The following is a 13,252-nucleotide window of genomic DNA, read 5'->3' as shown; positions in this document are numbered from 1 at the left end:
GAAAAAATCATAGTAGATTTTTCTAGTTAATATTATGAGCATGACCCAAGGGCTCTAGTTTTGATGTTGAGAATGGGCAGCAATGCGCCATCTCACAGGGTTCTTAGGAAGCTTTCAACGCTGTGGGAAATGCTAACTCGTTATAGGTCTGGTGTTCTTGTTACAATATGGATCTTCATGGTATGGAATCAAATAAAAGAATTCTACTTCCCTCAGAAAATACAATTTTGAGAGGTTTCATGAAACCCAGAGAAAAAGAAAAATCCAATTCTGAAAATCCTATAGACTTGGTCACCTGTTACCGAAGATCAGGCTGCCAACTACAATCGTCTAAAAGAAACATTTCTTAATCTGTTTTGAGATAATCAGCCTTCAGGAGACCATGGGCAATTGAATCAGCAGCATCAGTGACCAGAGTGCATAAGGAGAAAGGGCATTGTGTGCCGGGATCAACGACCAACCCGTTCACAACCTCTCTTTGGAGCTTACAGAGGACGCTCGCTGTAAAGGCAGGCACAGGTACAATGCAGAGGGAAGAGAGACTAGCCTGGCACTTTACAAACCCGCTGCTCCCTGCCTCTCAGCCAGATGGGCTCTGGGGTGTGCCCCACCTCCAAATGTCTCATGGAACCTTTTTCAGAGACTTTTGTTGCATTTTTCACCTCTCTTAATCACAAAAACAACACAGGACTTCCTCAAAAAAAGCCAGAACGTATAGAAAAGTAAAAGCAGCTAACTCGAGCGATAGAACTGTTTTTCTTTCTTCTGAGAGCCATTTTAGCAGCAGCACATAATACAATCACAAACTCTGCGGCAATCTCTTCTTCCGTTTATCAGTCCAATTACCTGGGGCCGGGTGGCAAGCTTAGAGGGCAAAGTGCCTGCAGGATGACCTGACCGCCTGAGCTCAGCTCCCAAATAGTGATATAAAGACTGGGAACAGCTTGTCCTCTGACCTCCACACATGTGCCAGGGTACGTGCACACCCTCATGCACAAATATGTATAAGCATATACATATTTTTAAAATATACTGTTTTGGTGGAACAATTTACAAATGACTTTGATGTCTGCATGGTACTGTTTTACAGAAATATCTCATAATGTACTTAGTTCAGGGGGTACATATTTATACTGTTTGAAACTTATGCATGTCTTTGTTTTTGAGAATTGCTAAAGCAGGCTTGGTGGAGACCTCGCCCAGTCAAGCCAGTTCTCCTACAGATACCTGTGTTTCTCATGCTAGATTGGGTCAGAGCATACCTAGCGGTCTGTTCGAAAGTGCTTCCCTTCCACTTGGCATCTCTGCCTGGCAAAGCCATTTACCATGGAACTCTGCTGTATAGGGCTGAGTTCTATCATGGAATTGTCCTAAAAAGCAACTCTTCAAAAGTGCAGCAGTATCTGGTAAGCAGTAAGTGAGACATTCTCTGATAGTCAAGGATTTGCTAGTGGGCAAGGATTTAATACTATCCGTGTATACGCATAGACAGGTAGACCTATGCTTTTAAAGATGTTTGTTTCTACACAGGGTTAGTTTGGCCACTGAAGAATAACAAACACAAACTCCAAAGAAGCTCTGGACAAATGAATGATTAACCTGGCTCAACTATGACCGATGATTATGAACAGACTATATCTCAAACTTGCTCAGAGAAGTTAAGAATACAGCGGCTTATGCTGAGTCTAGCAGACTCTAGCAAGCACCCTGATTATCTGAACAATAAAATGTTCACCTTAGCCCTTTCCCTCTGTGTAAGCCATAACAAAACTCCTAACGGTGGATTCCTGTTTAGCTGGGGTGTGAGAGAATGGCTTGGAAGAAGTAGGGATGGATGCAGAAAGAGGAATGGGTACATAAGTAAAGACCACCCATGAGAAAAACTCCCAATTGGATGTCTGTGATGTCCAACTCTTTAAAAAGAAGTATTTATTATTACATTGTGTGTGTGTGCATGCACACGCGTGCGTGCGTGTGTGAATGCTCACGTGTGTGTGTGTCTGTGTGTGTTCATGGAGTGTGTGTGTGGGGGGGGGTCAGAGGACAACTTTTGGGAGCTGATTCTCTCTTTCCACCATGGGAATTACAGGGTGAATTCAGATTGGCAGGCTTGTGTGACAAACTCTTGTATCCCCTGAGCCACCTCACTGGCCCTCCGCCTCTCTTTATAGGTGGCAGAAGATACAGAACATTTCTTTTTCCAATCTGTAAAATTAAGATAATCTAAAGTCAAGGAAGACGGCACGGATGGTATCTGAAGCTGCTGCGTGTGGCCCACAGTTCACAGCGAACTGCTGGATGAGGCAGGTGGTTAGCCTGTTCTGCTGTGCTGGCTCAGTGATGAGAGGAGTGTGGACTTTGAGCCCCATTCACATCCTCCCTCTGCTTCTTTGATGCTACATTGCTTGTAATTCGTCACATGCTCTTGCTTACATTGCTTCTCCATCTAAGAATGGGATCAAAAATCTACCTAAATATGATCGTAGAGGACAGAAAGGGTTGGCACACAGGTCCTGCTCACTAATGCCTTCAGCCCCCTTCAGTCTGTTCTGTATTTCTGTCATCGCACAGGACCATGGGGAAAGCCCACTTGAGGCACGATGCTACCTGATAGTTGCACTGAATGCACAGACTGGATATAGCTCTTGGTGGCTAAGATGCAGGATCCAGGGGAAAGGATACTTAGCCATACTGGTGACAGTATGGATCACTAGGACTCTCGCCTGTCTGGGGAGCAACACTGTCTTCCTCATACACTTGACTGCCTCATTCTCCTCAGAACTGGTCCCTCTTTTTTTGAAGTGTCTGCAAACCAGGCATCAGGGAAGACTTAGGGCTAAGTCAGGCACCAGCTCTGCCTTGCATTTTTACCTCTTATGAAAGCATCATCGAGTTTTCCTTCCCTTTTAAGACCATTTGGGAATCACTACTGTCTGGCAAGGAGCAGACTGCATCCCCTGGGGATGTTCTCTATCCCCAGCCCTTCTCTTCCCCAGGACTTCTTCCCACAACTATTCCTTTAGGTCTGACAGTGAACACTGAACTTTAGACCCTCCATAGTGATGACTACTGGGCTTCCTAGGCCACCCAAATTGCTCCTATATAAGAATTTAGCGTATTTGTATAACCAGAGTTTTAGGGCAAAATCCCCTGGCTCCAGGAACCCCAACAGGTTATGTTCAGCCACATGTCCCAGTATACTAATTAGAGAGGCAAGGAGTGATGAATAGCAGAGAGAGGAGATTTAATTAATACACATTGGGAAGAACAGGTGTCCATCAACTTTGTCTTCAAGGTTCTGAGATGAGCTTTAGGTTTAAACTGAAGAAGAGCTGGGGCAAGAAGCAAGAATCCTGCACCATTTATCTGGTTCTGTCTCAACTCTGGTTCTGCAGGAAGGTCCTTTGTCAGCTTTAGGAGAAGCATCTGGTTTGTATAAGACGGTGACTTCTGTTCCAGAATGTAGCCTCTGCATCTCCATCACTGAGGGCTGCCTTCTACCTTGGCTGTGGTCTACCTTGCCTGCAAGATATCGGTACTCCTGGAATCCAAGATAACAGTGGATTTACCAGGATGACTCTGAGTTTTCAGCCTTGAAGGGGATGCGCTCAGTTAGGGGTCACTGGGTTTTAGACAGATTATCGAGGTTTTCGTGATTATCATTTTGTAATGTAGAGTCCAAAGAGGAGAGTGACCCAAAGTCAAGGAGGCAGACAGACGTGCTAGGTTTTCACGAGGCTGACCTTATCTGTGCGGGCTCAAATGATCTTGGCCAAGCAGGGTCAATGTGCCTGTTACATCAGGATGTGTTTAGATGATAAGTCAGAAAGAGTGCTCTACTTCGCCCTCTACCCTCAGACACTAGGAACAATTTGATGGATCGCTAGTATGCAAACACACATCAGATAAAATGCCAGCTTTCCTTTTGCCCCTCTTGACTGGTGACATGCCCTTCTCCCCCACCAGAGGCTTAGAGCTCGTTCTCCGCCTTTAGAGTTCAGTGACCTCCAAGGACGCGAGCCAGGAGGAAGAGGACTGAGAGCAGAGCTAATCTCTCAAGGTTCCAGCTCAGCGATTGTAGATAAGGCAGGAGGAGAAAGAACCTTCAGAAGCAAGGACTGTGATGCTATCTCTTCCCCGTGTGGGTGGACCGCTTTTGCTGTGGATAAAAATCCAGACAGAGACCGAACAAAGTTTTCAGTGAGTTTGCTATTTAAATTACTAGAAGCCTCTTTAATAAAAGATACTTTTAATCATCGGATCGTACACAACTACTGAACGGATCTGTCCCAGTTTCTTCTCACACACCCTGTCTCCTGCTCTCACTCCCATCTGTGGATCGTAACTAATTAGATAAAGAGGCCATTTCTTAGATCAGTGGTTTTAACTGATTAAGATATTAAGCTTTAATATGTAACCAATTTAAAATTGCCTCAGAATAACCTAAGGGCTTGCTGATGTGGACTGCTCAGTCTCCTCCTTGCTAGATGGGTACCAAAAGCCAAGAATAGTCCACTGGTGAGACTAGAGAGATGGCTCAGTGGTTAAGAGCACTGAGTTCCCAGCACCCACCCACAGGATAGCTCGCAATCATCTGCAATTCCAGCTCCAGCGGACCTGACACCTCCTTCTGCAGGCACTGCACACCCCTGGTGCCCAGACATTCGTGCAGGCAAAGCATCCATGTACTCTGGCAGAAGTGAATGTAACCCCTTCATGCAGAATTACTGTGAAGATTCAACAGACCTCCCAAGGTAGAAGATAGAGTTCAGTCTTGGCTTAACTCACTATGTTTACAGCCTCCAAATTTTAGCTACTTAAGCCTAAAAAATTTCCATTTGAACCCCGGGATTGGTTTCACAGTCGTCATGATAATGGTAATTGATAATATTAATAATAACAATAATAGTAATAATAATAATAATAATAAATCTACTTAGTCATTATTAATTGTATTTCCTGCTCTAAGCAAGTAATTCATTCTGTTTCTACCCTTCAAATGCCTTGGATCAGTTAGACAGCTCAGCGAGTAAAGCACTGTTGGCCAAGCTGTTGATTTCAAGATCTACGTGGGGGGAGGCGACAATTGACTCCCGCAACTTGTCATCTGACCTCATGCCATGGCACGAGATGACGCCCACCGAGATCATGTGTGATCTTGTAGGAATCTGTTTTGCAGGTGAGGAACCCTATCCCGCTCCCCCTCATCTCCAGGGTCAGGCGTGGCACGTGTGGCAGTCTGTCTTCTTGGAGCCACACCCGCACAATAAATAAATGCAATAAAAACATCAATACCAGCAAAATGTTCATAAAATTTACTTATGAGGACTGAACAGTACTTAAACTCTTCTTGAAGTCTTAGGCCTGGGAGCCGCAGGGCGTGAAAGGATCCCGCTCGTTCACACGGTGGCTCTGAACGGAAATGGGAAAGTAGAGAAAGAACAGTTCCCTAGCCTGCCTGCCACTCCAAGTTCAGTACTGAAAAATAAGGTTATTATTTTACCAAATATCCTATTCATGAAAACCACACAGCTCTCGCCTCAAAAGGAATAAAGAGAGTTTATTTTTGAGTCGAATTTGAGTGACCATAACCCAGGAAACCCCAGGTCACCTCGTGTTCTGATGTGGAAACAGTTTCATAGAGTTTTTGCAGTAACAGAACAAAGATGGCTATAAATCAAGGCATTTGAAAAGCGCCTCTGGTCCTGTCACTACTTCCGGTCCACCTAGGAATCCACTCAGGCTACAGAAGAGGTTTGCTTCTAGTGTCCTCAGCTGTGGCAAAATGGCGGCCTGATTGCTGGTCGAATTCCAGTGAGATCAATGACTGTAGACAAAAGGCTGTGATTCTTCAACCAGGTGCCTCAATGGGCTGTATCACAGGTGAGACAAGAGGCTGAGAGAGTCCTTTGACGGCTGGAGAATCCGTGAGCCTCCAAAACTTACTCTCCTCAAAAGATCCCCTTGTGTTACCCTCCTGAGACACTCTTTGATCCTTGTCTCTGACTCTGGCATCACACTCTGGGGACTGTTTCTCTTCATGCTTGCATCATGAATGGTGAACTTGTCTCTTAGCGGTGTGGTTTCTGGGGAAGCTGGAAGGGCCTGCTAGTGGAAGTGGGAGCAGAGACCTTAGAAAACGGCTGAAGAAAGTCCTGCCATTTCTCGAAGCTACTCACAAAGGACGAACGGTGACAAAATGTGAGCCATGGCTCAGGGCAGTGAGCCAGGACATTGTAAGGTTGAACACTATCATGAGTATTCAATCGGACCACTTCATTAGAATTATTTTGTTCCAAATAACTTTATTTTCATTCCCTTCATATTTCCTGAGATTTTTTTTTTAGACAAATGGCATGTTAGTTTCTCTCCTAACCCCCCAAACTTTAGCTGAATGTAGCTTAAAACCAGACAACTCTCTCTGCAAGTTCGGGGTTTCTGGTTGGCTTACTGTCGCGTTCCTTACAAACAGAAAGTCATGGCATGACATTTCTATGTATTAAACATGGGGACCAGAATTCTTGTTTGCTGGGAGACAAACAGCTAATCATGGGACTCTACATTAAGGAAGTTTTAAAATGCTTCTTATTTGTACAGAAAGGGTTGCTGTCCCGGGAGTGGAATCGGGAGTAAAAGAGAACCCAAGAGGTCTGACTATTCACAAGGAGAATCTTGACAGCGTCATCACTGGACTAAGGGCAATTAAAAAAGGCTTTAAATTACCATAAAAAATAATAGAAAAATGAATTTTTCATTACTTTCAGAAATTCTCATTTGTATTTTTCTTATTTAGTCACCAAAAATATTTGAAGAAGCAGTTTTTAATTATCCTTCAACGCCAGTTGCTACTTCTTTAAATACAAATGAGATTCTGGCGCCCTCTCATGGTCAGAAGTTTTAAGTATTCTTCTATGTGTACTGGCAATATTTGTTCAGGTGAGCTGTTTTCTGACCAGTGAACAGTGAAGACGGCTTGCCTAAAGGTACCCAAATAAAATAAAATAAAAATCCAGTATCTATACCACAATGTCTTTAATGCCAGGAACAATCAATGGGTGTCTGAAGTCCCTTGAGGCCCTACATTAACCTTTATCAGGAGAACTAAATTAAGGAACCCTATCCATAAAACCCAAACCAAAGTAAAATCTCCTGAGAGCCGTGTTGTTTATAATGCTCCTAGATAGTAATTTGACCCATGAAGCCTGGGTGTGGGACTTCTAAAATATTGCATTAAAAAAGAGCTGGTTGTAGTGTTAACAGTGGCTGTGAAGCTACAAATCTGGGCTCCTCTCAGGCCCAAGCTTTCTGGCAAGAAGGAAACACCCAAGTTTTAGCTCCATGTACACCAGGTTGGTAATGATCCCATCACCCCCCACAGTGCTGTTATGGCGGGAAACGTGACCCTCCAACTGGCAGCACAGGACATTACCAATAAAATAACACTGAAGAGTCAATTTAACTGAGTATTTATCAGACTTCAGTGTAAAATTCTCTGAAACTAACTGGACCGGCTTTCCCAGCGTGAAGCCCAATTTCCACATCGTTTCCTAACTCTTAAAACCCAAGGCGCCCTCACAAAGGGACCACATTCGGTTCTTGTTCATTCATTTTACTTTTACAGCACTGCAAAATGAGGAAACACCTGACGTGTGATGACTTCGCACAGTGAATACCACCTTGACCGTGTCTGACGTCACAGGGATGGCGGGGTGAGGGGGGGGCGAGCAGGTGCTTCTGGAGGGTGACCCACCCTCTCCCAGAAGAATCCTCGGAAATGGTTTTCGGTGTGGTGAGAGGAAAGGAAAACCAGCCTGCCAATCATTTAAATGACTTCACAACAGGACATAATTTACATAGTAACTCTTTTATGCTAGTATAAAAATAGTGCCCGAAACTATATATTTGTTCAGATATATTGAAAAGGCGTAAGAATACAAACAGGTTTCAACAGTGGCGCGTGATGGTTCGTTAGGGTTCTTAAACAGCAATACAAATTTCTATTTTCAGCTATTTACATCCGTTTCAACAACATTCAAGACATGTCTACACAGGCTTGTTGGTAAGAATGAGGAGGGGTGAGGTAAGCTTTAATACTTCCTTCTTTGTTCTCTGTGAGAGGGCAGAAGGGGTCCATGAGAACTCTGGCCCCCCCTCCCTGGTTGAAATATGGAAACATGCTCTACATCATGGAAGACAGGACGTCTTACACAGGCGTTCTTCAAGCTATCAGCAAGTTAGCAGATCCGTGCTGACAGGAAGACAGGCTGTTCACAGACATACTAAGAAATTTTGGATAAAAGTGCAAAGTGTGTATGTTACAGATGAGGAGGAAAGTGATGGGATGCCCTCTACGTTTGCATGTGAAGCTGGAGGAATGAGAAACGATGCTCCTAGTCATTTCCTGCACAGCCCGCGAGCTCCGTGGAGTTACTGCTCTGTCCCGGCCGCTGAGCGCGGTACCTAACATATGGAGAGGATTTAGTGGGCTAATGCCACCTTATTTGAAACTACTGTTTACAGGCAAGCAAGGGACCACTTTGTCTTTTCTCGTCTTAAATCAGGTAAAGAAAAGGCCTCACTGCTTACGTGCTATGGATAAGGAGTGTAATCTAGAGAAAAACACAGATAATTTGGAAATGTAATAGGTGCCAAGCCTCACGCGTCCGCAACATTCTGGGAATAAAGGCACTTGACTGGTAGGCAAAACTCGTCTGGGATTCCAGTTCCTCCAGGAAAGCAATGCTACTAGTACATTGTCATCTTCACCCTTGTCTCCAGGCTGCTACTAACAGAAACTCTTCTTCGCAATTAATCCACAGTAAGAAGCAGCATCCTGGGTGTATGCTCTGAGTCAGGGCTGTGTGGAGCAGATTAAACGTACTTGCTTTCCATCTAAGGAACTCAGCCTGAGAAGTGACCTGCGGGATGAGGTCATGTCTCTACTTCAATACCCCGTTTCTGACAGTGGTTTCAGAGGCCTATGAGGAAGGCTTAGGAGCTAGCTGCCTCCTGTGACGTTTCCCTGGAACACAGGCTTTGTCCAAACCTGACTACATTAGGAACACAGCTTCCTTAGGTGCAGAGGCTAACTGATTTATACACATTCACATAATATCATGATCAGCAAAGGCAAATCTTCTAACCATGTTCAGAAAGCTTTCTAGACAAGTTACCAAAACACAGATTCTTGTTCTGGCTAAAAATTAAAATTAAATGTTATCATGTTATCTCACTACAGCCAGCCAAGCAATTAACCAAACAGTCTAGGACAACAACAATGTCTTGTTCGTTATGGGCAATATCAATACATGGCAGCATAAGGGAGAGATTATAATAATATAATATAATAAATATAATCCAACTTGAGAGGATACTAGAAAGGAAATATTCACATTCAGAACGAAAACTATGATTTGTGTTTTTGTACCACAGACAGAAACTCCATGTATGGAATGGTTTTCCTATAAAATAAAAACTATTTGAATAAAAGTGTACTCTCTTCTGTAGGCACGGAACTATCCAGCAATGACATAGCGGAGGCACGGCACTCCTCTTCCTACTTTAATGCCTATACTCGTAGGTGAAATAAATCATTGCCTAAAGCGAGTCAAACGATTTCTGCTCTGACTTCCTGCTTGTTAACACCACAGACAAATCCTCCACACATAATGTAGCCTTTAAAGATGTTCTCAGTGGTTGGCACTACAAATGTGTATGTCCGTGTTTCAGCATAACTGCTCAGTCACGTGTGGGGTTCAGTGCTAGGCGGAGAGAATGTTCTCTAAGTCCGAGTCTGCACTCAGGAGTTATGGATGCATGCATAGGTATATATACAGTGTGCTGATATGACTATTGTTGGTGACGGTCTGTGTAATTTACACACCGGTGCATTAGAGGCAACCTTACAGATCTCATCTACGTGACATGAAAAACAAACAAAATGATATTCTGAAGATACAAGTATCACAACAGTAACACAGCTGGCATTGGGCAACAACTCCCTGGGTTGGCCTTCACCCACACAAAACAATGCTAGCATAACTCGCTTGGCCTTCTCGTAGCTGAGTAAGAACAAGGCCACAATAAAATATACATACACAGGATCCAAAATGAACATGGTGCGTTTTAAGCAAAGAGGAAAGGAAAAAGAAACCATTTCAATCCAAATTAATGTTAGAAACCCAGATCAAATATTTCACCCAGTTTGGGAGGAGGTGGGGAAAGGACGGAAGTTAATAAATCAAATCCCTCAATTTCTCCTCAAACTCAAACATTTCTGCACATTTGGAACAGATACTCCTCCCTACTCGAGCTGCTTGATTCGATTCACTATCTGCTCCCGATACCGAAGGCTGTTTTTATTCCGACAGGAAGATCTCACACTGTTCCTTTGAACTCATTGTCTGAGCTCCCTTTTAGAGACAAACCTCTGATGCAACTTGTATAATTATTTTCTTTTCCTGTAGATATGACAGAGGAATAAAGGCTAATTTTCCCTTTTATACATGTGGTCATGTCCTAACTTCAGGCAAGTGGTCCTGTGACCACTTTTCTGTTGAAACTTAATTGCTGGATTAAGGCGTTGACAAGTTCAAAAGAAATTAGTTTTTGAAGTTTTCAGTATTTAAAATGCAGATTGTCAGAAAGATCTTCCAGTGAGACATTTCTCTTGGCTTAAGGCTCTTCCGGGCCCTCCCACATCTGGCACACACTCTCTCGTGGGAAGGTCAGTGGGGGAACCATCTGGCCCTGGGCTTTAGGTGGGGTTCTGAGATCGCGTGCTGAAGGGTTACTGTGTGGACTGGTTGTAGTGTTACAGGCGACATGTAAGGTAAGCTGTCCCCATCACAGAAAGAGCAGAGCAATTAGATAATACATTTTCTTGTTTCTCAACACCTTAACTCTGTTAAGACCCTTCAAGTTTATATTCATTTCTCCCCTAAAGTCCACTTGGTCAACGTTCATCTCATGATCGCTTTAAATGTCCCAGAACACAGGCAATTTGTCTCTAACCTACTTTTTGAGAAAGATTTCTAACATGTTTGAAAGACTGGTGACTCAGAAACACAAAGACAGTTATTTATAATTCCCAAGCAAAACCACGCTGAGTGCAGGAATGCCATTTACACCATTCCTATCGATGTGTTCGACGTGAAGATGACTAACCATTTCGCTTCAGTGGCAGAAAACCAAAGTAGAGAAAGTAGGTAGCAATCTCTAAGACACTTCATGCTATGCTCTCAAAAGTTGTGCAAAAACAAAACACAGCAGTGGCAAAGTGCACACAAGTACGCATGATGTATGGAGCAACCCGGCCTGCGGCAGTCGGTGCATGGGGGATGCACCGTCAGTCTCGCTAGGCCTGGCTGCTCTCCCCGTTAACGAGCGCCTTCTCCTGCTGTTCTGCGAGGGCCTGCCACTTCTGTCGGTTTTTCCTGCAGCCATCCAGCAGGGGCAAACAGTCCTCTGAAACGTGAGTCAGGGCCTAAAAAGAGAAAGGAAAGAACTAGAAGGAACCACAGGCTTGCCACCAGGGGCCACATAAATTGTGTGAGCAGCGACACAGGCGCCGTTCTCTTAAGTCCTAGGAACACACGCACACGCGCGCATGCACGCACACGCAGTATTTATCAAAGCTTTCCTTTATGCTATAGATCTAAGGAGGCATACTTGGGGACAAAGAGAGCACAGTGACAACCAAGGGGCCTGAAGGAGAGGTTGAGGGGAGTATTGGTGTAGCATGTATTGCTCCGTAGAGGGACCTGAGTTTGGTTCCCAGAGCTTATGTCAGGCCACTCACAGCTCCCGGAGCTCCAGTGGGACCCATTGGCTCTGGCCTCTAGGGACACCTGCACTCGTGTGCACATACTCACACAAAGACACACGCGTGATTAAAAATAAAAATGAATCTTAAAACTGTAAACCGCTGAGCTGTGGGGGCTCATTTGTGTGGGTGCAGTTTGTCTGGATGAAAGCTGGCTCTCTGAGGGGCCTGTGGGAGCCAGGCCTGTGCTTTCCCACAGACGGTTTTATGCAATGTGCTTTTTCAATGCAAGATGTGCACAAAGGTTATTATTACCAAGTGCCGTGCATTTAGCTACAAGAACATTCGCTGTAGCTTTCTTTGTCATGGAGAAATGACAAACGCCCAACAACAAGGCTTAGTAATATTTTGTGAGCATTTTACAGTCATTACAAATATCTCAGGCACATGTCTGATGTGGAACTACGTGTGTTTTAGCATGGATTTCAAAAGTCAATTTTTATTAAAGGGGATGAGAGCATCTTACGGCACACACACTGACATCGGTGGTTATCTCTAAATAGACAGAGACTTCTATCTTCCTCTCTGCTTCTCGGGACTTTGTTTGCTCTGCATTGAGAACATACTACTTCCGTGATAAGCGCAAAACACCCTTTGGGATCACGTAGGCTTCCCAACAGCACAAACAGTGTATACACAAACTGCACAACAAAGTGAAATCTAGAATGGCTCTTCTGATTATGCTGGTCTTTCTCCTTGATTTCAGGGATGGGAAAAAACAAGAGCCATGGGTATCATCAACTGAGAAGCTCTTTATTCAACCAACAGGGCAAGTGTCTGTCAGACAAAGGAGGTCAGAGGGTGCCTAAAACTCTGACTCCAGCAGTTTCTGAGGAAGGACTTCTTCACCAAGGAGGAAACTAGCCAAATGGACCCTGCAGACTGTGGGAAGACAGTGCTATAGAGGTGACCTGGGTGGCCTTTTCTTCTGTTTCCTTTGATGTCTTCTCTTTTTACCTCCCCTTCCTCCTCATCAGCAGGATAGTTTATTAAACCCTTTGGTGCTTGTGGTGGTTTGAATAAGAATTATCCTCAGGCTCATAAATCTGAATGCTTCGTAACCAAGGCTGACTAAGGGGTGACACTGTTTGAGAAGGACTAGGAGGTGTGGTCTTGCTGGAGGAAGTGTGTCACTATGAGTGGGTTTTGAGGTTTCAAAAGCGCAGGACCAAGACCAGGACCAGGACCCCCCACCCTACCTCTCACCCCATGCATGTGGACCAGGATGTAGCTCTCAACTACTTCTCCAATACCAAGTTTGTCTGCATCTGGCCATGATGATAATGAACTAAACCTCCAAAACTGTAAACGAGCCCCCAATTAAATGCTTTCCTTAATAAGAATTGCCTTGGTCATGGTGTCTCTTCACAGTAACAGAACTAAGAAGTGCTAGGACCATGCACTAAGAATAAGAACTGGAGACCTGGT

General features: G+C 44.2%; 1 protein-coding gene across 1 annotated transcript in view; it reads right to left on the bottom strand.

Annotated features, from left to right (window-relative positions):
- Window positions 1-5,382: 5,382 nt before the first annotated feature.
- Window positions 5,383-13,252, bottom strand: part of Pde5a (phosphodiesterase 5A) — a 131,378-nt gene continuing 123,508 nt past the window's right edge. Inside the window, exon 21 of the mRNA XM_057793249.1 lies at window positions 5,383-11,485. Within this exon, the coding sequence (XP_057649232.1) occupies window positions 11,357-11,485 (129 nt within the window). The 3' untranslated portion in view covers window positions 5,383-11,356. The remainder of the gene's footprint in view (window positions 11,486-13,252) is intronic.

The sequence above is a fragment of the Chionomys nivalis genome, chromosome 18 (assembly GCF_950005125.1).
Source record: "Chionomys nivalis chromosome 18, mChiNiv1.1, whole genome shotgun sequence".
Classification (NCBI taxonomy): domain Eukaryota; kingdom Metazoa; phylum Chordata; class Mammalia; order Rodentia; family Cricetidae; genus Chionomys; species Chionomys nivalis.
This window is presented reverse-complemented; position numbering and strand designations above follow the sequence as displayed.